General features: G+C 43.7%; 1 protein-coding gene across 1 annotated transcript; it reads right to left on the minus strand.

Annotated features, from left to right (window-relative positions):
• Nucleotides 1-1,354: 1,354 nt before the first annotated feature.
• On the minus strand, nucleotides 1,355-21,367 carry meox1 (mesenchyme homeobox 1). The gene is made up of 4 exons (XM_054753833.1): nucleotides 21,278-21,367; nucleotides 9,735-10,515; nucleotides 5,963-6,135; nucleotides 1,355-1,910 (listed from the first exon to the last, which is right to left on the minus strand). Exons 2-4 carry the CDS (start codon nucleotides 10,219-10,221, stop codon nucleotides 1,788-1,790), a joined length of 783 nt encoding a protein of 260 aa, XP_054609808.1. The 5' UTR covers nucleotides 10,222-10,515; nucleotides 21,278-21,367; the 3' UTR covers nucleotides 1,355-1,787.
• Between the last annotated feature and the right edge of the window lie 4,174 nt (nucleotides 21,368-25,541).

The following is a 25,541-nucleotide window of genomic DNA, read 5'->3' on the forward strand; positions in this document are numbered from 1 at the left end:
AAACATCATAACACGAAACGATGGAACACAAAACGAAGTAACACGAAGCATGGAAACACAAAACGCCACACCACAAAATGCCATAACATGAAATGGTGTAACATGAAACGCTGTAACACGATACGGCGTAATGAAACGTTTCAACACAAAACATTGTAACAAACTGTCACAACACAAATTGTCATGACACAAAATGTCATACCGTGAAATGTAACACAAAACATAGTAACCTGAAATGTCACAATACAAAATGTCATAACACGAAACGTCATAATACGAAATGTCACAACACGAAACGTCATAACACAAAACTTCACGCACGAAACGGTGCGAAACAGCATAACACAGAATGTCATACCATGAAACATCATAAAATGAAACGTCATAACACGAAACGTAGCACAAAACGTCATAAAACGAAATGCTGTAACGTGAAACGTCACAACACAAAACTTCGTAAAATGAAACATTGTAGCAACAAATGTTGTCACGCGAAAATGTCACAACAGGAAACGTCATAATACCAAATGTTGCAAAAGGAAACGTCATAACACAAAACTTCACACACGAAACGGTGCGAAACAGCATAACACAGAATGTCATACCATGAAACATCATAAAATGTAACGTCATAACACGAAACGGAACACAAAACGTCATAAAACGAAATGCTGTAACGTGAAACGTCACAACACGAAACTTCCTAACATGAAACATCGTAGCAACAAATGTTGTCACGCGAAAATGTCACAACAGGAAACGTCATAATACCAAATGTTGCGAAAGGAAACGTCATAACAGAAAACATCACACACGAAACGGTGCGAAACGTCATAACACGAAACGTCATAGCACAGAATGTCATACCATGAAACGTCATAAAACGAAACGTCATAACACGAAACGTCATACCACGAAATGTCATAACACGAAACGTCATAACACGAAATGTAACACAAACCGTCATAAAACAAAATGCTGTAACGTGAAACGTCACAACACGAAACTTCGTAACATGAAACATCGTAACATGAAACATCGTAGCAACAAATGTTGTCACGTGAAAATGTCACAACACGAAACGTCATAACACAAAACATTGCAACATGAAATGTCTTAACACAAAACGTCATGACATGAAACGTCACACGAGTTAGTACAATGTAGCGTAGTATAGTGTAGTGTAGATGGTACAGGTATACTGTAGTATGTTTTCGGTATAGCATAGTGAATCAAAGTGTTTTGAGTGGGCAGATGGAATAAATGGAGAGGATATTTTGCCAGTTTTATAGGAGAGGATTTATTCTATTTGCAGAAACAGGCAACATCTGTTTTTTTTTTTTTATTGCTAACATTCAAAAAGTATAAAAAAGAGAGAAAAGTTCCAAAACACTTGAGAGAAAGCAAATATATATATATTATATATATATCGATATATATGTAATATATATCTATCTATATATACTGTATATAGATAGATAGATAGATATTATATATATATTTAAGAGAAAACTGACAATAAATGTGCAGTCTTGAGTCCTTCTGCTTGTAAGATGAGGATGAAGGAACCTGCAGGATCATCCAAGCTTCTGCATGTCGCTGATCTCCAATGACCCCAATCAGCAAGCATCTCATGATGGGCACATGTCAGCTTTGCACACGAGGAAAGCACACAGGTGTGTAAAAAAAAAACAACAAAAAACGTCTTTACAATTGTTTGATTCCATCCAGTCGAGAGGAGCTTGAACTTGGCGTCCGCTTGACCGACGCAGCGCCGTCTCGCCACCTCAGTCGGAGCTGGGCGAGGCGGCCGAGTCCATGTCGTCGTTCTCCAGGTCGTTGGGCGAAGACGACTGTCCTCCTTTCACTCGCTTCCACTTCATCCGCCGGTTCTGGAACCAGACTTTCACCTGCGGGGGGGAGACACACAAAGACGTCATGTGGGCGGAAGGACATGGGGGGCCATTTGAGGCCAGCAACATATCTCACAGACGAAATGAAATGGTCCAAATTGCCCCAAAATGCCCGACGCCCTGCACTCTCATGATGGTGGCTCCCGTGATGATGAACATGTGTATGAGTTATGGTTATGCACATTTCCTCCAAGACTTGGCAGGTTTCTCACCATCTTGACTCACATTGGATTGCTTTTAGTGATTTTTAGCGTGATTTTTCGAGTTTGGACCCCCACCCCCTGCGTGATGTTGAGTCCATTCCATGCAGGCAACAAGCGAGTATCATGTCGACCTACACAGGAAGTATGTTTTCTGGCGCTGCAACACTCGTCTGTGCTGATAGGAACTTGGACTGAGACACCAGGAATAGCAGCAAATAACAGGAAGTTCTCCGAGCCCAGTTTTCCAGATCCAATTTTGAGGCCTCCCTGATCTGTTCCAACATCCTGATGGTCCACTTTGTCCCCCGGTGACGACCGATGGAAAGGACAGCACAGTGGCGTGCCGGCACAGCAGCACGATGGAACCTCTGGCACTCCAGAAGTCTGGAGAATGGATTTAGGAAGCAGACGGCCGTACAGTACGTGTGGTCACTGGTGGCACCGCCGCCTCATTAGCCCGGCACAGCGGACTAAAAACCCAGCCGCGCGCGCATGCCGCTGTGTTGGGTTGATGGAGCCTGGATGTGTGCGCCCCCGCAGTAAAGCCTCACGTCATGAGGACGGAACCGCAGGATCCATGCAGGAAAACATCTGCTCGTTGCACGTGAAATGAGACCGCGGCATCGGTATTGCATGGCGGCAGGAAGGAAGGAAGGACGTTTTTATTGTCCCCATTTAATAAAGTTAAACTCTCATTTAATGGTAAAAATTCCAGTTTTCATATACAGTACAGTGGTTTGCCCCCTTCCTGATGTCTTATTTTTTTGCATGTTTGTCACACTTAAATGTTTCAGATCATCCAACACATTTAAATATTAGTCAATGACAACACAACTGAACACAAAATGCAGTTTTTAAATGAAGCATCTTGTTATTAAGAAAGAGAAAAAAATCCAAACCTACATGGCCCTGTGTGAAAAAGTGATTGCGCCCCTGTTAAAAAATAATTTAATTCAAATCTATCAGTCTGGAAAAAGTTACAAAACCATTTTTAACTAAAGCTTTGGCACTCCAGTGAACCACAGTGAGAGCCATTATCCACAAATGGTGAAAACATGGAACAGGACTGGACGACTCCAAAGAACTGCAGGCCTCACTTGCCTCAGTTAAGGTCAGGGTTCATGACTCCACCATAAGAAAGACACTGGGCAAAAACAGCCTGCATGGCAGAGTTCCAAGACCAAAACCACTGCTGAACAAAAACAACATTAAGGCTCATCTCAATTTTGCCAGAAAACATCTTGATGATCCCCAAGACCTTTGGGAAAATACTCTGTGGTCTGACGAGACAAAAGTTTAACTTTATGGAAGGTGTGTCCCCCATTACATCTGGCGTAAAAGTAAGGCTGCATTTCAGAAAAAGAACATCATACCAACAGTAAAATATGGTGGTGGTAGTGTGATGGTCTGGGGCTGTGTTGCCGCTTCAGGACCTGGAAGACTTGCTGTGATAAATGGAAGCATGAATTCTGCTGAAGGAGAATGTCCGGCCATCTGTTGGTGACCTCAAGCTGAAAGCAACTTGGGTTCTGCAGCAGGACAATGATCCAAAACACACCAGCAAGTCCACCTCTGAATGGCTGAAGAAAAACAAAATGAAGACTTTGGAGTGGCCTAGTCAAAGCCCTGACCTGAATCCTATTGAGATGCTGTGGCATGACCTTAAAAAGGCGCTTCATGCTGGAAAAGCCTCCAATGTGGCTGAATGACAACAATTCTGCAAAGATGAGTGGGACAAAATTCCTCCACAGCGCTGGAAGAGACTCATTGCAAGTTATCACAAACGCTTGATTGCAGTTGTTGCTGCTAAGGGGGCCCAACCACTTATTAGCTTTAGGGGGCAAGCATTTTTTAACACAGGGACATGTAGATTTGGATTTTTTTCTCCCTTAATAATAACAAGTTTCATTTAAAAAAATGCATTTTGTGGTCAGTGGTGTTGTCATTGACTAACATTTAAATTTGTTTAATGACATGAACCATTTAAGTGTGACAAACATTCAAAAAAAAAAAGAAAGAAATCAGGGAGGGGGCAAACACTTTTGTAATTGTGCAGATGTAACCTAATCATCTGTTATTTCTGCTAATCAGATTTTTTGTTACGGGACAATCGGTACGATACAGACAGGAAGTGATCCTAACATCCTGCATTAAAAGGAAACTACACAAAAGCTAAGCAGTTTCATGTTTTGCATTTTACACCCAAAATAAACAAAATATTATATTATTATAACCAACCATCACTAACTTCCCCCGCCAAGAAGGTTATGTTTTTGCCAACATTTATCTGTTAGCTTGTGTTCAAAATAATTTTAACATTTTTAAGGATTCTTTGACATTGCGAGGTAGGACCATTTTCTGCAGAGTAGGATACCTTATTTATAAATGGAATATTTTCATGGAGCATGGAAAACCTGTTTACCACCTTCGAAATACGCTATAACATTATTAGAGCCCTCTAGACATGAAATAATACTCCTAAGTCACCTTTACACTCCTATTAACCAACATAGTAGACATAATAAGAAAAAATAAGACATAAATAAGACATAATATGGACTCACACGGACAATTTCTAGTTCATTTCCGATTTCAGTACAGTACTTCCTGCAATGGCGATTGTCTCATCGATGTAACATTACTGACACCTAGTGGCCAGTGTAGAATACTACAATGCTTAATATTTGTATTTTACTTCATTTAGCTGTTTCATGGTAAAAATGCTTCAAACATTTGCTTAAATATACACATTTTCAACCACAAAACAGTTTGATTGATTTATTAATTTATATATTTTTGAAAAACCGTGATAGAGTGAAGCCCAGAAATTTGAACTGCGATGCAGCGAGAGATTACTACGGTACTTTGCGGCTCGACTGTAACCATCTCTCTTTTTTGGCCTAATATGGCCTATTATTAGTAAAAACATATGCATATTTTCGCAAATTGTTTGCCCAAGTGAAGCATTTTCAGGTATAAAAACGGCTAAATTAAGTAAAATACAAATATAAAGCATTCAGAAGACACAGTCAAAGAGGTTGTGAAGATATGTAGTATCCTGCACTGGTCACTAGGTGTCAGTAATGTTACTGTAGTTTTGGGACAGACACACAAACACCAGACCTGATGGGCGGAACAACAAGCTTTTATTGCAGATTTGAATGATCTCACAACAGGCACACTAATGCGAGCTACACCAAGATAAAACTCAACTCCGAACCCCTGACGTCACCTCCTGTCCGCCCCCCCCCTCAGCTCCCCAAGCACCGGAAAACACATCAGTCATCAGCATCAGTCTTATTTATGTTCTATTTTATGTCTTATTATGTCTACTATATTGGGTAATAGGAGCGTAAAGGTGACTATAGGGTTATTTCATGTGTAGAGGGCTCTAATAATGTTAAAAAAGCATATTTAAAAGGTCGTAAACAGGTTTTCTATGCACCAACTATGAAAATATTCCATTTAAAAATAAGGAACCCTACTTGGCAGAAATTCACTTATCACAGTCGGGTCTGGAACCAATTAACCACGATAATATCTGCTGTTGTGCTTCCATTTTCATGTTTCAAGGCCATTAACTGCTTCTTTTTATAACGTTACTGTATTCCTTACACCAGGGGTGGTCAAAGTTTTCCCACCGAGGGCCGCATGTATAAAAATTGATGGACGCTGGGGCCACTTTGATGCATTTTGTACATTAAAGATGCTAAAAGCAATCCAATGTAGGTCAATATACGCTAATCTACCTTAGCTGTTAGCCTTTTAGTGTAATATGTGATCATATATTTCATTAATAATTGATTTTATTATGTTGAGGGCCAATAAAAAGCACATTCACAGTACCTGTCTCTCGGTGAGGTCCAGGTTGACGGCGATCTCGTAGCGGCGCAGCCTGGTCAGGTAGTTGTGATGGGTGAACTCTGCCTCCAGCTCCCTCAGCTGCTCCTTGGTGAACGCCGTGCGCTCCTTCCTGGCCTTGCAGTTGGCCTCCGCCTTAAAGCCGGACTCTGGCGTGTCTGCGGAGGATTAGAGGAGAAGTGAATAGTGAGTGTGCTCAGGAGGAAATGCAAAGTATCGCTACAGTGCTACCTCGGTTTTTGTTGGTAATCCGTTATAAAAAGCCAGCTGAAAACCGAATGGGACGAAAATTGAAAATAACATTTCCCGCGCAATGTTTAGCCAGATACAAAAATGTTTTGTCGAAAACCGAATCACCGACTGAACTCGAACTGTACATTTGTTTAATGCACCGCCTGACTTCAATGGCAACACACTTTTCAACTTTTTCCAAAGCAAGACCACGTTTTCTTGTGCATGTGCAACGCAGCGCGCCAGCTCACACACGCATTTGTCCATTTGTCCATGCACTCAAGCGTGCAGACGGCCACACAGGGACCGAGTTAGCGGAGGAATGCGGCGGAACATCGTTAAAGCCTGGAAGACAAGAACAAAGATGCGGATGTGTCCAGGTCTGAGTGAGACTCCCCCAGGAGAGGAAGACTCCCACATTAACTCATCGCTACGTGACAGCCAATCCATCAGGAGACGCTTCAAACGTCTCCTGCGGTCTCCTTAAGTCAAACATAAAAAAAACACAATTACTGTACAGTGGATCCTCACATATTTGCGTATCTTTGGTCAAATAATTACTTTTTATCCCCAAAATAGGCAGTTTTCCCCCACAGAAATTACACTCAATAATTACAGTATAAATAGGTGATAATAAAGGTAAAATGCACAGCATGCATGTAACACTGTTTAAAAAAACCCTAAAATTTGTACTAGTTTATGCTTTTATGCTTCACCTATAATGTTTTATTTCAAGAGTTGAAAATTCCCACTTTGTTGGGCGGCCCTTGAACACACCATAGGGAAAACTTCGAGTAATGGTGAGTAGCTACTGTATCCATTTTATACTTGAAATGTGTTTAATAAGTGTATGAGGCGTATTTAAGGCTTAAGCTTATCGCATGAGAACAACGGCAATTAAAGAGAGAAGGGGAGGCGTCTGGAGTTGAATCTAATCTAATCATTACAACAGTCACTTTTATTTCAATGGTTGATCCGAAATCGGAGAATGTCAACGTCAAGCGAGGGAGGGTTTGGAGGGGGAGGAGCGAGCCTTGTGTCAAAAATAGACATTTTTATCAATCATGGAATGTAACCTCTGCAAAAAATTTGGATTTACTGTATTTCCTCCATAAACATAAGAGGAAAAACAGCAACAATAAAAAAAATTAGGGACTTTATTCCCGTAAGATTATGGTTTTAAAAAGGAAAAAAAAATGTTATTGAAAAAGTACAACTTACTTCTTGAAAATACACAACCATTTCCATGAAAATAAAAATTCTTATGAAATTACAAGTTCTTTACCCCCAAATATAGGACTTTTATTCTCATAAATGTATGGCATTTTTCTGAAAAAAAAACAAAAGTTTTTCTTCAGCAAAAAGTACAACTTAATTCTCAGAAATACACATTTTCTTGAAAAAAAAAACAATTTTATTCATGTAAAATTACAACCTTCACCCACAAAAAATATAGGATTTTTATTCTCATAAAATGTATGACTTCTTTTTAAAAAAAAAAAACTTTATTATTGCAAATTTACTCTTTTATTCTAAAAAAATTTGACTTAATTAAAAAAAAAAAAACATTTTTTTCTTGAAAATACACCATTTTATTCTCACAAAATTATAATTTTTTTCCCCAGAAAATACACAATTTCTATTCTCATGAATGTATGTCATTTTTCTCAAAAAATATTTTTTTTTCTCAAAAACAAATTACTTAATTCTTGTAAAATTACTTTTTTATTCTCAACTGAATTGGCTGGATTCTCAAAAAATACACTTAAAAAATATTTTTGTAAAATTACAACTTTTGCCCTCAAAAATATAGGATTTTTATTCTCACACTGTAAATATGACTGACCGAAAAAAAAATGGACTTAATTCTCCTTTTTTTCTTGACAACGTAGACACGTTTTCCTCAAAGATATAGGATTTTTATTCTCATAAAAGTATGACTTTTTGCTAAAAAAAAAAAACTTTTTTTAAAAATAAAGCACTTGATTCTTGCAAAATTACTTTTATTCTCAAAAAATGTAAAAATGTTATTCTGCAGTTGTGTTTTTCCTAGAAAATATAGGATTTGTATTCTCATAGACATGTTTACGGGCATATCAATTGTGCAGGGTTTTTCGCCATGGCTGGTGGTCCGGGACAATAACCCCTGCAAAACAAATCCTGCATTGTTCACTTTGAAATGACAGAAAATTGTCAAAAAATGCATGTAAATTCTCGCAGGCTCATGCAGCACCCTTCCATGAACTTGCCAATGAGCATTCAAACTTGACAAAGTGAAAATTTTATCCAGAAAGTGGAATTTTGGAAATGTAGACATGCGCACGGAGCACCAAAACCTGTACAGATGTTGCACTTAGAAAAAAAAAAAAGAAAGAAAGGACGAAAAGTCACACTTTAGTTTAGAGGTGTCACCCCCCCAATGGCGTTTTGGTCGCTGTCAGGTCCGCCGCCATGTTTGTTAGTCTTGAACACCTGGTGGGACGATGTGGCCCCCGCTGACCAGACCCCCACTCCTGCCGCCAATAAATATCCCAGAAGGCCAGATGCTTTACAGCAGGGCAGCTTGTGGACTTTTGTTGCGTTGGGAGTTGTGCATTGTGCTCATTGACCTGACAATGCTTAAACGATCTTCTAAAACACACCAATGTTATATATATTTCATATTCCAATATAATATACATACTGTATATATTTCTGATATAATATACTCTATCCTTCATTTCTCACATATTCCACAAATAAACACTTATCTCTTGGTCAAGGTGGGCTTGCAGGTGAGTGATTTAAGCAAACTCGAGTACTACGACAAGATTACAATATTAAGTAAATAAAAAGTACATAAACATACACCATCATTGATCATTTTTCTACATATTGACTCATTTTGAAAATTCTTGTTAGCAAATGTGCACAAAGACAGCACAATGGTACACTTATTTTTTAAAATATATATTATACACACGTGCTGACGTCTCAGGCCACACTAGCATATTATTATGACAAATTCATATGATTGTTGCTCAGTCAATTGGAAACTGTCGCCGAGATTCGCTGCCTTCTCCTACTCCACACACAACAGCTGGAATTATTCTTACAATCATTTTTTTTACAATTATTTTTTAGAAGTATTAACGTAATTATTATTATTAGAATCATTATTTAGACTTATTTAAAATAATTTTATACTTCAAAATATTATTTTGAAATATTTATAATAATTTCTAAATATTTAGTATTATTTAGTTATTAGAATTATATTACAATAAATATTCAAAATTATTAGACTTATTCAGTACAAAGACATATTAGAATGACTTAGAATGATTTATTGTTTAGACTAATAATTTGAAATAATTTAGAATTATTTTAATATATTTTATAGAATAATTATTTAGAATTATTATTATTATTGAACCGACACAGACATATTAAAATGATTATTTACAGTTATTATTTACAATGATTATTTCAAAATAACATCTAGAAAGATTATTTAGAAATATGATTTCAAGTTCAGTTGTCTCACCTGTGACCTCTCTCTTCCTCTTGTTGGTGCTCTTCTTGTCCGAGTCGGCCGACGCCACGCTCTGGGGTGAATATTCCCCCTCGGGGCACCCGGGCACGGCCCCCGGCAGCCGCTCGGCCCCCACACTGTCCAGCTCAGGCCCCACGCCCTCTCCCACGGCCGCTGGGGCGGCCACTGGCGGGCAGGCCTCAGGGGCCCGGGCCCTAGTTTCGCAGGGGTTGAAGTGCCACTCGGGCCTTTGATACCCTCCCTGGCTCTCCGGGTAGAGTCTGTCGTCGCGGGGGTAGGCGGCGTGCGGCACCAGGCAGGAGCTGGAGAAGTCCGTGTAGGCCAGGAAGTCGGGTTTCTGGTGCAGGGAGAACGGGGCCTGCTGGTAGGGCGACTGCAGGTTGGGGCCCGGGACCCCGGAGTGAGGGTTCCTCATGCAACCCCAGATGGGGCTGCCGGGGTGGGCGCTCCTCATGCAGCTGCTGGCCGGCTGGTCCATGATGGGGACAGAATCACGTGAAAAGTCTGGTCCAAATCGTTGAGAATCACAGCTGATGAAGATCCACTTCACTGCTCATCAGCTTCCGCGCCGTGAGGATGGACGCCTGGTGCCCCCCCCCCACTTGTTCCTGATGTGGTCTCCTCTCCGGGGTCCTCACACAGTCAACACACAGAGGCAGCGTGGGGGCTGGATGCTCGCTGGGCTCGCTGGATTGCAGACTGCTGGGCTCTCCTGGTCGGCTGCCTGTTTTCACAAGTCACAGGAGGCATTCTTGACGAGTGAGCCCTCCTCCTTTTGAACATATAGGTGGGGAAGAGCGGCAAGTTTATGGAGTGTAACGCGACACCGCAGGGGCGGAGCCGGCCCCGGCCACATGTTGGAGTAGCCTTCCGCCAACCCTGCCGCATCCACTATTAATCACAGGGGAAATTTTATACGCACATCTAATGGCCTTTCCAGACGCCGCCATTTTAAAAGGGACACTGTCTCCCACCCACATGGGGGCTGCCCGCTCCACTCCTTTTCAGCTCCTTAGTGCTTTCTGACACCCAGTTAAGATCCTCTTTTTCTTTTTTTTTTTTGTCCAAGAAGAAAAGTTCTTATCCTGCCCTAATCCACCTGGCTGCGTTCCCTTTCCTTTTCCATACAACTTTTCCCACTTTGTTGACACGCTATCTTGAATTTCAGGGCCAGAAATCAGCAACACGAGCGAGACACGACGTCTAAGTGAGGACGCGTCCGCTTTCTAAAGTTGCCGGTCCGGGTTTGGGTTGTGGGTGACACTGACCACATGTTGTGTAATGATCCAGTGTTGTGATCACGAGAACCTCGGAGACCACAAAAACACTCAATCCATCAAACGAGGCTGGAAAGTACAAAAACAATCAACTCTATGCGGCCAAGAGACGGAAATGCACACTGCAAAAAGTAACCCGAGGCCACCGGTGTCCAAAGTGTGGTCTGGGGGCAGCTGGTTTATTATTGGCCTTCGGCATCTTGTAAAAATACTGTAGGGAGGAAATCATAGCAAAATGATTGAATGCTAGGTAAGTGCTATGATCTTCTGGTGGCGCTTTGACATATTTTTGCAAAAGAAACATTTCTGGAGCTGATTTTTTGTCTTTAAGTTCGAATGCAGAATGCAGTAAGCGAAAATAACAATAATATAGTATAAAAAATAAAATTAAATAAAATACAATTTTCTGGTTATTAGAGAATGTTTCTGGAGCCAATTTTGTCTTCTTTAACTTTGAATGCAAAAAAAAAAAAAAAAAAAAAAATATATATATATATATATATATATATATCATCACAGGATATTGTTATCATCAAAGATGGCGCCCTCCGTGGCAGACGTCTCTGTGACACTCTCCCGTGTTTTTCTATTTTTTGCTATTTTATTGTTCATTTTGGACATTCAACACACTCACGCAGTACATTACAACAGAGAGACACTTTTGAACATCGGCAGGGTTCACCATGAACCTTCATTTAGCCTCTCAGACTTTGCCTTTCTTCTGCGCCGGGAGAACGCAGCAGCCTGCGGACCTGGTGAGCTGAATACCCGGCGAGCAAAGCATCCGAGGCGTAAACGAGGCAAGCGAGCCGGCCTGCATGCTAGGCTAAAAGCTAGAGCGACGAGGCCACCGCTACCAAGCCTGCTGCTAGCCAACGTCCGCTCTCTTGAAAACAAGATGGACGAACTACGAGCAAGGATTACAGCTCAACGTGAGATCAGGGAATGCTGTGTCCTCACCTTCACAGAAACCTGGCTGACGGAGGATATACCGGACTCGGCGATCCAGTTGGAATCATTTGCTGCTTACCGGGGAGATCGGACTTTAGCGTCTGGTAAACACAGAGGTGGCGGCGTCTGTGTTTACGTAAACAAACGGTGGTGCACAGACGTACAGACGATGGAAAAGTACTGCTCGCAGGACATTGAGCTGCTGATGGTGAAATGCAGACCTTTTTATTTACCTCGTGAGTTTAGCGCTGTGTATTTAACTGCTGTTTACATCCCACCACGAGCTAACACTGCTAATGCACTAGGCCTCCTGCATGACATCATTGATAAACACGAGACCAAACACCCAGACGCTGTATTTATTATATCTGGCGATTTCAACCACTGTAACCTCAAGACTGTCCTCCCCAAATATTACCAGCATGTGAGCTTTCCCACAAGGGAAAATAACATCCTGGACCAAGTCTACTGCAACATGAAAGGTGCTTTGAAGGCTGTTCCAAGACCCCACTTTGGAAAGGCTGACCACATCTCTATATTCCTTTATCCAACATACAGACAACTTCTTAAAAAAGCTCCCCCTGTAAGTACAGCAGTTAAAGTATGGAATGAAGAAACTGATCAAGTACTTCAGGACTGCTTTGGCTGCACAAACTGGGATGTGTTTAAAACTGCAGCGGGGAGGGAAGATTGTACTGTTGACTTGGATGAATATGCTTCTGCTGTTACTGGCTACATTAGCACATGTATAGAGACTGTTACCACCACCAAGTATTACAGAAAATACCCTAACCAAAAACAGTGGATGAACTGTGATGTAAGGGCTAAGCTACGTGCTCGTTCGACTGCATTTGTCATGGGCACCGCTGATGACTACAAAAAGGCCAGATATGACCTGAGGAGGTCCATACGAGAGGCCAAAAGACAGTACAGACAGAAGCTGGAGGGCTACTATTCCACCTCAGACCCTCGGCGCATGTGGGCGGGGCTCCAGCACATCATATCACCAGCACATCACAGACTATCGACAGCAGAGTAGCGTAGCCACGTCCAGCCAAACCACACTTCCTGATGAGTTGAATGAGTTCTATGCCCGCTTTGACACCCAAACTCCTGATGAGCAGAGAGGGTGGCTGAACCTGGGGAGCACACAGGACTCACCTCTCATGGTGACATCAGCTGATGTGCGCAGGGTTCTAAACAAAACAAACCCACGAAAAGCAGCAGGGCCAGACAACATCTCAGGACGTGCACTTCGGGTTTGCTCATCAGAGCTAGCTGATGTGCTTGCTGACATATTTAACCTGTCGCTTGCACAAGCATCTGTACCGACCTGCTTTAAGTCCACCACCATAGTGCCCGTACCCAAGAAGAGCAACGTGACCTGCTTGAATGACTATCGCCCTATAGCACTCACTCCTATTGTTATGAAGTGCTTTGAAAGATTAGTCATGACCCACATCAAAAAGAGCATCCCGGCGGCAACCGTGGACCCTCTACAGTTTGCATATCGCCAGAACCGGTCCACGGATGATGCAGTCAACACTGCCATCCACACAGCCCTTTCTCACCTACAGGGCCAGGACACATACGTCAGAATGCTATTTATAGACTATAGCTCTGCTTTTAATACAGTCAGCCCCCACAAACTCACAGATAAGCTCCTCACACTTGGCCTGTCTCCCTCCCTCTGTAACTGGGTGTTTAACTTTCTCACAGGCAGGCCCCAGTCAGTCAGAGTCCACAACCGCACATCCAGCTCAAGAATTGTGAGCACTGGGACCCCACAGGGGTGTGTGCTGAGTCCACTCCTCTACACGCTCTTCACCTACGATTGCGTGGCCTCCCAGAACAACACCAGCATCATTAAATTTGCAGATGACACTACAGTCATCGGACTGATCACTGGTGGTGTTGAAACATCATACAGAAGAGAGGTGGCTGACCTTATAGCTTGGTGTCGTGATAACAATCTCCTTCTCAATACAGATAAGACTAAAGAGATGATCATCGACCCAAGAACAAGGGAAAAGGAGCCGCATAGACCCCTGTTTATTGATGAGACTGAGGTGGAGAGGGTGAAAACCTTCAAGTTCCTTGGCACACACATCAGCGAGGACCTCACCTGGTCTCACAACACCCAACAAATTCTGAAGAAGTCCCAAAGGAGACTGTACTTCCTGAGAAGACTGAGGAAATTTGGCATGTCCACCACAATCCTGAGTTGCTTCTACAGATGCACTATCGAAAGTGTCCTTACCGCCTCCATCACTGTTTGGTACGGTAACTGTACAACACGTTATAGGAAGGCACTCCAGCGGGTGATCAAGACCTCACAGAACATTGTTGGGGCAGCCCTCCCCTCACTGCAAGACATTTATACATCTAGAGTCCTACGCAGAACACACAACCTCATCAAGGACAGCACACATCCACAACACTCATTATTCACACTCCTACCGTCAGGCAGGCGCTACAGGAGTTTGAAGTCCAGGACCACAAGGCTGGCAAACAGCTTTTACCCACAGGCCATCAGGCTCCTCAACGAAGCACTCGCACACGCCGCACGCAACACACGCACACACTCATAGCACTTTATTTATTTATTTATTTGTATTATTTACTTGTATTAATGTCTCTTCTGTTGTTGTTGCTTAATTTATTGGTATATATGTTTAGGTGTTTATGTTTCTTATGTTCTTATTCTTTCATTTGTTTTCTTTCTTTTCTTGGGAGAATGAACAGAATAAGATTTTCATTGCATGGTATAACTGCTGTTGTACTATGCACATGACAATAAAACTCTCTTGAATCTTGAATCTTGAATCTTGAATCTTGAATATATATATATAAAATACAATAATATCACATGAATACAGTAATAATAATAATAATAAAATAATTATAGAAATAAAATAAATTCAAATAAATTATGCAAAAACAAATATAAATAAATCCAATAATATAATAGAAATACTGTGATAATAATAATTAAAAATAAAATAAGAATATAAATAAAATAAATGATAATCTAGTAGTGCTGTAACATTTTTGCAAAATACATTTCTGGAGCTGATTTTTTTGTCCTTAACTTTGAATTCAGAATGCATCAAGCAAAAATAAATGCAATAATATAAAAATAAAATAAAAAATAAAATACATTTATATAATAATAATATAATAAATAAATAAATAATAATATAAAATAATAATAATAATAATAATATAATAAATAAAATAAAATAATAATATCAATAAAATAAATGATGATCTGGTGGCGCCATGACATTTTTGCAGAAAACGTTTCTGGAGATGATTCTGTCCCCTTTAAGTTTGAATGCATTAAGCAAAAATAAATACAATTATAATATAAATTTGAGCTATCAAATTAATTAATTAATTAATTATTAAATACATTTCCTGCGCCTGATTAACGTGCACACGTCCTGTTTGACCATCGGCCCACACCGTAGTTTGAGGAAACCCAGCGGTAGATGTGGAGCCACAAGCGGGAACAAATATTGAGCAGAAATGGAGAAAGAAACGGGTATTTTGAATGGTAAGTTTAGCTTCAAAGCCCTGGCAGATGGCTCTGGCAACAAGACCAAAGTTATTTGTATCTACTGTCGCTGTGGGTTGAGTTGTCACGGAGTATGCCGACTGCCAGAGAGAAGTGAGAAGTTACTGGAGCACTGCCGGTGTTTTTTATTGTCATTTATACAGTGGTACCTTGGCATGCGAGTGTGTCCCAGCTAACAAGTGTTTCTTTGTTTCTCTCGACTGATTTTTTGCTTTGACCTTTGAGTCAAAATTTGGGTTACCAGCTGCTAGTTACTGGCAGGCATAGCCAAGGACAACTATTTGGGGGCTTATGTCAATGTGACCATGACTGAAGACGAGAATGGATGTGAATAGCATTAGCAGTGTGCTAGCTAATGACCGGGAACATTTCCAACACGTCAGTAGAACATACGTACATTATAGCCATATAATTGAGCTTATTTATTATGTAATGTGTAAAACTATGACAGGAAGCACATCAAAATAAAAGCACGAAATGAATACAGACCTACCATCCACCAGTACCAGTTAGTTTTTCAAAAAAAAATATACATATTAGCACTCAGTAAGGTCATCAAATCTCACCTTCATGCATTCCCACACAGTAGCAGCATTTGGGAGCAAACATGATGTGAAGGAAAAAGAGTAAAGATACAGTTTAGTAGTCTATCTGTGCAGCGTGGGACAAAGATAGATGGTGCTTTCAAGGACCGTTAAACAAAGTGGGACAAGTCTTGGTTCACATTAAACATGCAAAAACTGTGTGATTTCTAATTGTATAGTCTTTTTTGAATAAAACAATGGTCCATGTTTCCTAAATTGATATCCATTTACACCAAATTTGTTGTAGTTATTGACAAATTATTTTTATTCCATTCCATTCCATTCCATTTTCCTCCGCTTATCCGGGTCCGGGTCGCGGGGGCAGCAGTCTCAGTAGGGAAGCCCAGACTTCCCGGTCCCCGACCACCTCCTCCAGCTCCACCGGGAGGACACCGAGGCGTTCCCAGGCCAGCTGTGAGACATAATCCCTCCAGCGTGTCCTAGGTCTTCCCCGGGGCCTTCTCCCGGCTGGGCATGCCCAAAACACCTCACCAGGGAGGCGTCCGGGAGGCATCCGGACTAGATGCCCGAGCCACCTCAGCTGGCTCCTCTCGATGTGAAGGAGCAGCGGCTCTACTCTGAGCTCCTCTCGGATAACCGAGCTCCTCACCCTGTCTCTTAGGGTGAGTCCCGCTACCCTACGAAGAAAACTCATTTCAGCTGCTTGTATCCGCGATCTCGTTCTTTCGGTCATGACCCAAAGCTCATGACCATAGGTGAGGGTGGGAACATAGATCGATCGGTAAATTGAGAGCTTTGCCTTCCGGCTCAACTCTCTCTTCACCACGACGGTCCGGTACAGCGACCGCATTACTGCAGACGCTGCGCCGATCCGCCTATCGACCTCACGCTCCAACCTTCCCTCACTCGTGAACAAGACCCCGAGATACTTGAACTCCTCCACCTGGGGCAGGACCTCATTCCCAACCCGGAGGGAGCAATCCACCCTTTTCCGACTGAGAACCATGGCCTCGGATTTGGAGGTGCTGAGTCTCATCCCAGAAGCTTCACACTCAGATGCAAACCGTCCCAGTAAACGCTGCAGGTCACAGCTCGATGAGGCCATCAGGACCACATCGTCTGCAAATAGCAGAGATGAGATCCTAGTGTCCCCGAACTGGACTCCCTCGACACCTTGGCTGCGCCTAGAAATTCTGTCCATGAAAATTATGAACAGAATCGGTGACAAAGGGCAGCCTTGGCGGAGGCCAACGTTCACCGGAAACAGGCTTGACTTACTACTGGCAATGCGAACCAGGCTCCTGCTCCGGTTGTACAAGGACTGAATGGCACGTAGTAGCGCGCCACCAATCCCATACTCCCGGAGCACCCCCCACAGGACACCGCGAGGGACACGGTCGAATGCCTTTTCCAGGTCCACAAAGCACATGTAGACCGGTTGGGCAAACTCCCAAGTACCCTCCAGGACCCTTGCAAGGGTGTAGAGCTGGTCCAGTGTTCCGCGACCAGGACGAAAACCACATTGCACCTCCTGTAGCCGAGGTTCGATTAACGGTCGTACCCTTCTCTCCAGCACCCTGGAATAGACTTTCCCAGGGAGGCTGAGGAGTGTGATCCCCCTATAGTTGGAACACACCCTCCGGTCACCCTTCTTGAAAAGGGGGACCACCACCCCAGTCTGCCAATCCAGAGGTACTGTTCCCGACTTCCACGCAATGTTGAAGAGACGTGTCAGCCAAGACAGTCCCGCAACATCCAAAGCCTTGAGGAATTCAGGGCGAAACTCGTCCACCCCCGGAGCTTTGCCACTGGGGAGCATTTTGACTACCCCAGATACCTCAGCCACGGTGATGGAACTGTCCGCGTTCGTATCCTCAGTCTCTGCTTCCTCTAGGGAAGGTATGTCAGTGGGATTGAGAAGGGCCTCAAAGTATTCCTTCCACCGCCCAACTATATCCTCAGTCGAGGTCAGCAGGCTCCCGTCCCCACTGTAAACAGTGTGGACCGGGCACTGCTTCCCCTTTCTGAGGCGCCGGACGGTTTGCCAGAACCTCTTCGAGGCCGACCGGAAGTCGTGTTCCATGGCCTCACCGAACTCCTCCCACACCCGAGTTTTTGCCTCGATCACCGCCGAAGCCGCGTGCCGCTTGGCCTGCCGGTACCCGTCAGCTGCTTCAGGAGTCCCACAAGCCATCCATGCTCGATAGGACTCCTTCTTCAGCTTGACGGCAGCCCTGACCTCTGGTGTCCACCATCGGGTTCGGGGCTTGCCGCCACGACTGGCACCGACCACCTTGCGGCCGCAGCTCCGATCGGCTGCCTCAGCAATGGAGGCACGGAATAGAGCCCATTCGGACTCGATATCCTCGTCCTCCCCCGGGATGCAGGAGAAGCTCTGCCGGAGGTGAGAGCTGAAGACTCGACGAACAGGAGACTCTGCCAAACGTTCCCAGCACACCCTCACTACACGTTTGGGTCTCCCGGGTCTGTCCGGCATCCTCCCCCGCCATCTAATCCAACTCATCACCAGGTGGTGATCAGTTGACAGCTCAGCCCCTCTCTTTACCCGTGTGTCCAAAACATGCGGACGCAGGTCTGATGATACGACTACAAAGTCGATCATAGACCTGCGGCCTAGGGTGTCCTGGTGCCATGTGCACTTATGGACATCCTTATGCTGGAACATGGTGTTTGTGATGGACAAACTGTGGTTCGCACAGAAGTCCAACAACATCACACCGCACGGGTTCAGATCGGGGAGGCCGTTCCTCCCAATCACGCCCCTCCAGGTCACACTGTCATTGCCCACATGGGCGTTGAAGTCTCCCAGCAAAACGACAGAGTCACCAGTTGGGGTGCTCTCCAGCACCCCTCTGATGAACTCCAGGAAGGCTGGGTACTCTGAACTGCCGTTTGGCGCGTACGCACAAACGACAGTCAGGACCCTTTCCCCAACCCGAAGGCGTAGGGAAATGACCCTCTCGTTTACCGGGGATGACTCCAACACAGAGGCACCGAGCCGGGGGGCTATTAATAAGCCCACACCAGCTCGCCGCCTCTCCCCTGCAGCAACTCCAGAGTAGAACAAGGTCCAACCCCTCTCGAGGAGTTTGGATCCAGAACCCAAACTGTGGGTCGAGGTGAGTCCGACTATATCTAGTCGGAATGTCTCAACCTCTCTCACAAGTTCGGGCTCCTTCCCCGCCAGAGAAGTGACGTTCCATGTCCCAAGAACCAGATTTGGCCGCCGAAGACCAGGTCGCCTAGGTGCCCGCCCTCGACCGCCACCCAAAACGCAATGCACCGGACCCTTATGCTTGCCCCCGCAGGTGGTGGGTCTACGGGGGGGAGATCCCGTGTGGCTTCTTCGGGCTGAGCCCGGCCGGGTCCCACGGGTGAAAGCCCGACCACCAGACGCTCGCCTGCGAGCCCCTCCCCCAGGCCTGGCTCCAGGGTGAGGCCCCGGTATCCCACTTCCGGGCGAGGTGCGGTCTCTCCTCGTGTGTTTATTCATAGGGGTCTTCTGAATTATTTTTATTATTTTTTTTTATTTTTATCATTGCACCTGAAAGTTTCCTGCAGCCCGTTGGTTGGGGACCCCTGCTTTACAGCGTGCTTGGGGATATGATGTGCTCTTTTACACATTAGAAAATACTGTTATATAATGGCACTGTTATATAATTGACTTCTTTATTTTCTAATGTAATGAATGTCTACATCAGGGGTCACCGATGCAGTACCCACGAGCACCTGGTAGCCCCCCCGACCACATGCCGTGCCCGCGAGCTAATGTGAGATACACCAGAAATAAATGCATTTTGAAATACAAGTACTCGGGCAATTTTTGTTGTTGTTTTAATACAAAATGTGAGTCGTGGATGCCAAAAACAAAAACAAAACTGGTCAACATCAACAGACGTAACCGTTGAATTGCATCGAATCGAATCGTATCATTTGTACACTGTATCGAATCATTCTTTGAATCGTATCTTAGCCCATGTATCTAGACGCGTATCGTAACGTTAACCACTAATATACTTACAACCCTACTTATTATAGATAAAAACGTCTGTGATTAATTATGAGTTAACTATGGGCAAAATGTGATGAATCATGATTAAATATTTTAATCGACTGACAGCCCTAATATAACAATTATAAATTAATTCAATTCAATTCAATTCAATTCACTTAGGATCTTTTGGTGGTACTGTGACATATATTTGCAGAAAAGGTTTTCTGGAGCTAATTTTGTCTTCTTTAAGTTTGAATGCACTAAGTAAAAGACAAAACAAAACAAAAAAAAAGGTGGATGAGAAGACTGGTCTCCCAGCATTCACGCACACAGCGGAAAGGGTCCGACCTATGGCAGAAGCAAATGGGAGGGGCTCAGAGGTCAGCGGGCGAATTGTTGAGCCATGAAGCATCGCCGCCTTTTACTGGCCGCACGGCAGGGAGGCGAGGTTACACGGCATTTGTGGTCAGGGCGCGAGCCATCTGTGTGTCGCCATCAATTAGAGCACTGTGTGTGTGTGTGTGTGTGTGTGTGCTACGTAAATACACACCACTCACTCTGTGTGTGTGTGTGTGTGTGTGTGTGTTTTGTAATTATCTGCATTTGTATCGTCAATTAATAATGAAGTATGAAAAAATGTGTAAAAATGTAAAAATGCTCCATATTCCAAGGTCAGAGTTAGTGTATTTATGGTTCACTGGAGCATTAAAGTTGTTTTTGACTCTGTTTGGATGTTTTCTTAAAAAAAAATAATAACAATAGACGATAATTAGTGTAATTGGCGTGCATAGTAAGTCCTGCTATGTTCAGCTATGTCACTCATGCTGCGTCCAGCCTAAGTAGAATTTGAAAAAGACAAAACCATTTTCAAATGCTGGGTGGAAAAGCGTGGCAATATTACAAACATACATTCATGTCTTTGTGTCAGCCCGCCACAAATACACGTGGACTGCCACAAAATAAATGTGGTGTGACTGTTTTATTTCATTTTTTCATTTTTAAAAATGTTGTTTATTGGATGTGTGCGTGTTTGTGTCTGCGTGCAGATAAGTGAGTCACATCTTCAACCCCCCCCACCCACCACCACCACCGCCGCCAGGCTCGCAACCTGTTTCTGTCAGTCTCTGTGTGTGTGTGTGTGTGTGTGTGTGTGTGTGCGCGCCTACTTTCACTTGATCCATCTCGGTCACACTGTCAGGATTAAGACCCTCCATCAGTCTCGGGCGTCTGACAGCGGGACCCCCGGTGACCCCGCGTTCACCTGGGAGCTAACTCATCCCTGCTACTGTGTCGGGAACGCTGAGATGGAAAAATGAGGGGAAAAAAGAGAAAGTGGAAGGTTGAAAAAAGGTTTTAAGTCATTTTTTAGTAAATAGCAGCAGAGAAGTCAACTTTGACCTTGTCTACCACAAGCATCTTGTGTTGATATCCTTACAAGCAATAGCTTTCTTTCTCTCAAAAACAGCAATGACCCCAAAAACTCTTACAGGTCACCTTTAAGATGCCCGCTTTGTAAAAAAAGCAGGCTTCGCTACACATACAGTAAATCCTTGCCAATTAACAGTCAATCAGTTACAGACGTGGGGGTTAGCTTCTGCTCCTTGCCTCAAATTAACTCTCCTTTCCCCTTCCTGCCCCCCAGATGCATCACACACTCCACAAAACCAACCATTCACTCAGTCCGCTACTTTCACTGACTCACGGGGACTTGACAAAGACTCGAGTTTCACTGACTCACGGGTTGGGGACGACTCAACTTTCTCTGACTGAGGGGTGCTCAACAAAGATTTGAGTTTCACTGACTCATCAGTGTCCGCAACACTAATTAGGATAAGCGGCACAGACGAAGACCTGAGTTTCACTGACGCACGGGTTGACGAAGATTTGAGTGCCACTGATTCACCGGTGCTTGACACACTCAAGTTTCACTGACTCATGGGTTGACAAAGACGCAACTTATATTGACTCACTGGTGATCAACAAAGACTCGAGCTTCACTGATTCACAGGTGCTAGATGAAGACTCTAGTTTGACTGACTCATGGGTACTTGACAAACACTTGAATTACACTGACTCACGGATTGACAAAGACTCAAATGTCACTGATTAACGAGTGCTCGAGTTTCACTGACTCACGGGTTGACAAAGACCCAAGTTTCACTGACTAAGAGGTGACCGACAAAGACTCAAGTTTCACAGACTCACGGGCGCTCGAGCAAGATTCAAATTTCACTGACCCATAGGTTGGCGAAGACTCAATTTTCTTTGACTCAGGGGTGATCGACAATTTCTCGAGTTTCACTGACTTACGGGTACTCGACAAAGATTCGAGTTTCACTGATTCACAGGTGCTTGACGGAGACTCGAATTTCACCGACTCACAAGTGCTCAACGAAGACTTGAGTTTCACAGACTCACGGGTGCTCGACAAAGACTCAAATTTCACTGCTTACGGTTTGACAAAGACTCAAATGTTACTGACTCACGAGTGCGCGATGAAGATTTGAGTTTCACAGACTCATCAGTGATTGACAAAGAGTCGAGTTTCACTGACTCACGGGTTGCCACAGACACAAATGTCACTGACTCACGAGTGCTCGATGAAGATTTGAGTTTCACAGACTCATCAGTGATTGACAAAGAGACGAGTTTCACTGACTCACGGGTTGCCAGAGACACAAATGTCACTCATTCACGAGCGCTCCAAGAAGATTTGAGTTTCACAGACTCATCAGTGATCGACAAAGAGTCGAGTTTCACGGATTCACAGGTGTTTTGGACAAAGACTCAAGTTTCACCGACTCACAAGTGCTTGACGAAGACTCAGGTTTCACTGACTTAAGGGTTGGCGTAGACTCAAATGTCACTGACTCACGAGTGCTTGACAAAGACTCGCGTTTCACTGACTCACGGGTTGACAAAGGCTCTAATGTCACTGACTCGAGTACTTCACGAACTCACGGTTACTTGACAAACACTCCAGTGTCTCGTGGGTGTTCGACTTTCTGGGCATGCGCTGTGTGACACTGAGTCGAGTCAATCGAGTACCTGATCCCGTTCGGTGTGTGACTGATAAGAACTCGAGTCAGTAAAAGGAATCGAGTTTCCCATCACTAGTTAATAGACTTCCAATACACCGTTGTTATTTCAAATGATTCTAATACGAAGAGCTGCAACTTGAAAAAGTAAAGTTTGTAAAAGCTTTGACAATCCTTTCTTACCCCAAGAGGATGATGATGATAACCACAAACCAGCATGTTGGCTGTGTGTGTGCTGCTGTGATCTCATTGTGTGTTTGGCTGTGTGTTCTAGTAGTTCATTGTGCGTTTGGCATGATCGCTCTCATTGTGCGCTTGTCCGCAGGCTGCTTTGCTAGCAATAAAAAGCTAACACGCCAGCCATCTTTTGCCGTAATTGAAGCTCGTCTGCGAGCTGGAAGTGGTTTTTGGTGCGAGCCAACAACATTTGCTACCCCACCAACTATATAAACAGCATCAGGCTGCGTGTTTCTTCTTCTGTTTGCCAGAAGCGTTGTTAGCACTGCTGCCTCTCTGATTGCTCTGACAAATGGGCTGAAGTGTGTCTTCGTCTGGCCAAAAATGGACGCACGCTGCCAGTTCCTACGTCTCAAAATTCACTGCAGGAAGAAGCTTTTTTTTTTTTAAAAAAAAAAGCCCCCTCCGACAAAACCAAACTATGTTGAATAATAATGACGTAGCGATGTGGTAGCAATGAAGGTCATTGCTGAGTTCAGAAACAATGTGTGCACTTTTAGCCAAATGACGTTAACATTAAAAGATGTTTTATGAGAGGAAAATAACCTTTAGAGCTACTGTCAGCTTTAAGACGCTTTGGTTGTTTATTATTGCGCTGGCAGCATTGTTAGCACAGCTAGCACTGCTGCAACTTTCCTAGTTTTGAAATGATGAAAACTACGTGGGTATCAACATAAACGCTAGTACACAGTACATACATAATATGCAAACAAAACAGTACTATTTTTTACCAGCGTACAACCCGCAAGTCATGCTGGGTAACCTTTTGGGAAGTGTACGCATGGGCTTCCCAGCATTTTTTACGGGTTATACATTTGTGTAAAATCTGATTGTTTTGCATGTCTATTAACGTGTAAGAATCTATTTTGATACCCGCATTGTCCGTGTGGTACAAATCTGTTGTGTGTTCCACAAAGTACAAAAAAATCCAAACAATATGGAAAAAATATGGTTTAAAAAAAAAAAAAAGATCTTTTGTCCTTAAAATACAAAACTTTTTTTTTGAAAATATAACATTTTGTAAAATGTATTGATGACACGCTAGCGCTAGCAAGCAACTGTAGCTGACGCGTCATGGAAAGCTGTGGAGCACAATCCTTTCGCTGGCAGCTCAGGCTCTCGCGTTGTCTTAAAAGACTGTCGACCGATTGCTTCTCTCGCGATACTCGGTGCGTGTCTTCACAATCCATTAATCTCAGGATTTATGGCTGATTGTTATCGATACAAGAGGCTTTTACCGACGCACCTGAATCGCTCCTCAAACCATCGGTTTATCGTTCACAACCCTAAAAATGACTCGCGTATTGTCAAAAAACTTGTGTGTGAAATGGTCACGCTAGGTTTTTGGAAAGAGCCGAGAGACATTTTGTCCCCGTCCGGCGCCATGACGCCAAGACGTCATGGAGACAAATCAAGGATTCCCACCAGCGCGGTCGCCGTCTCTATGTGGTCGCGTACCTCCGCCGTGATGAGCGCCTACATTTTGGTTTGCGTGACATCACTGATCCCCCACAAAAAGCTGGAAGAATGTGGACCCGCGTCTGGCTCGCTCCAAACAACAACATTTAGCCACCAATCAAAGAGTCTGCTGGGGGAGACAACATAATTACAATAATAGCTGGCTACTGAAGACCACCGCATGCTACGTGCTATCACGCCACCATAACTTTCATTCACTTGGCCCCAAGAGTCCACACGGTGCCAACTATTTGTGTTTGCATTATCCCACGTATTATTTACCGTGCGGCGGACACAGCAGCCACAGGTGCAAGCCATCACACATGATTGCAATCAGCTGCGGGCAAACTTTCCAGCTCAGAATGTGAAGGTCCTTCAGCGGCGTGTGAAGCGTCAAGGCTCGCTTCAGTCAGCTGATGAGCGCACATGCTTACAGTTGCCTTTTTTTTTTTTTTTGCATTATCCTGCAGTGAGTAGGCGTTACACAAGTTGGTGTTCTTCTCTGCTGCAAAATGAGTGAGGGAACGCCGTGTACTATGCCTGCCAGGCCACTAAATGACCACGCTGGTCACAACCGTGTTGCATAAACGGCCCCCGGGATCAGCTTACGCTCGTAATTTTCCTCAAAATAAATTTCATTTCGCAAATATCAATCAATTTATCAACAAATCAATCCATATTATTACCTTCCGACCTG

The sequence above is a fragment of the Dunckerocampus dactyliophorus genome, chromosome 15 (genome assembly GCF_027744805.1).
Source record: "Dunckerocampus dactyliophorus isolate RoL2022-P2 chromosome 15, RoL_Ddac_1.1, whole genome shotgun sequence".
Lineage (NCBI taxonomy): Eukaryota > Metazoa > Chordata > Actinopteri > Syngnathiformes > Syngnathidae > Dunckerocampus > Dunckerocampus dactyliophorus.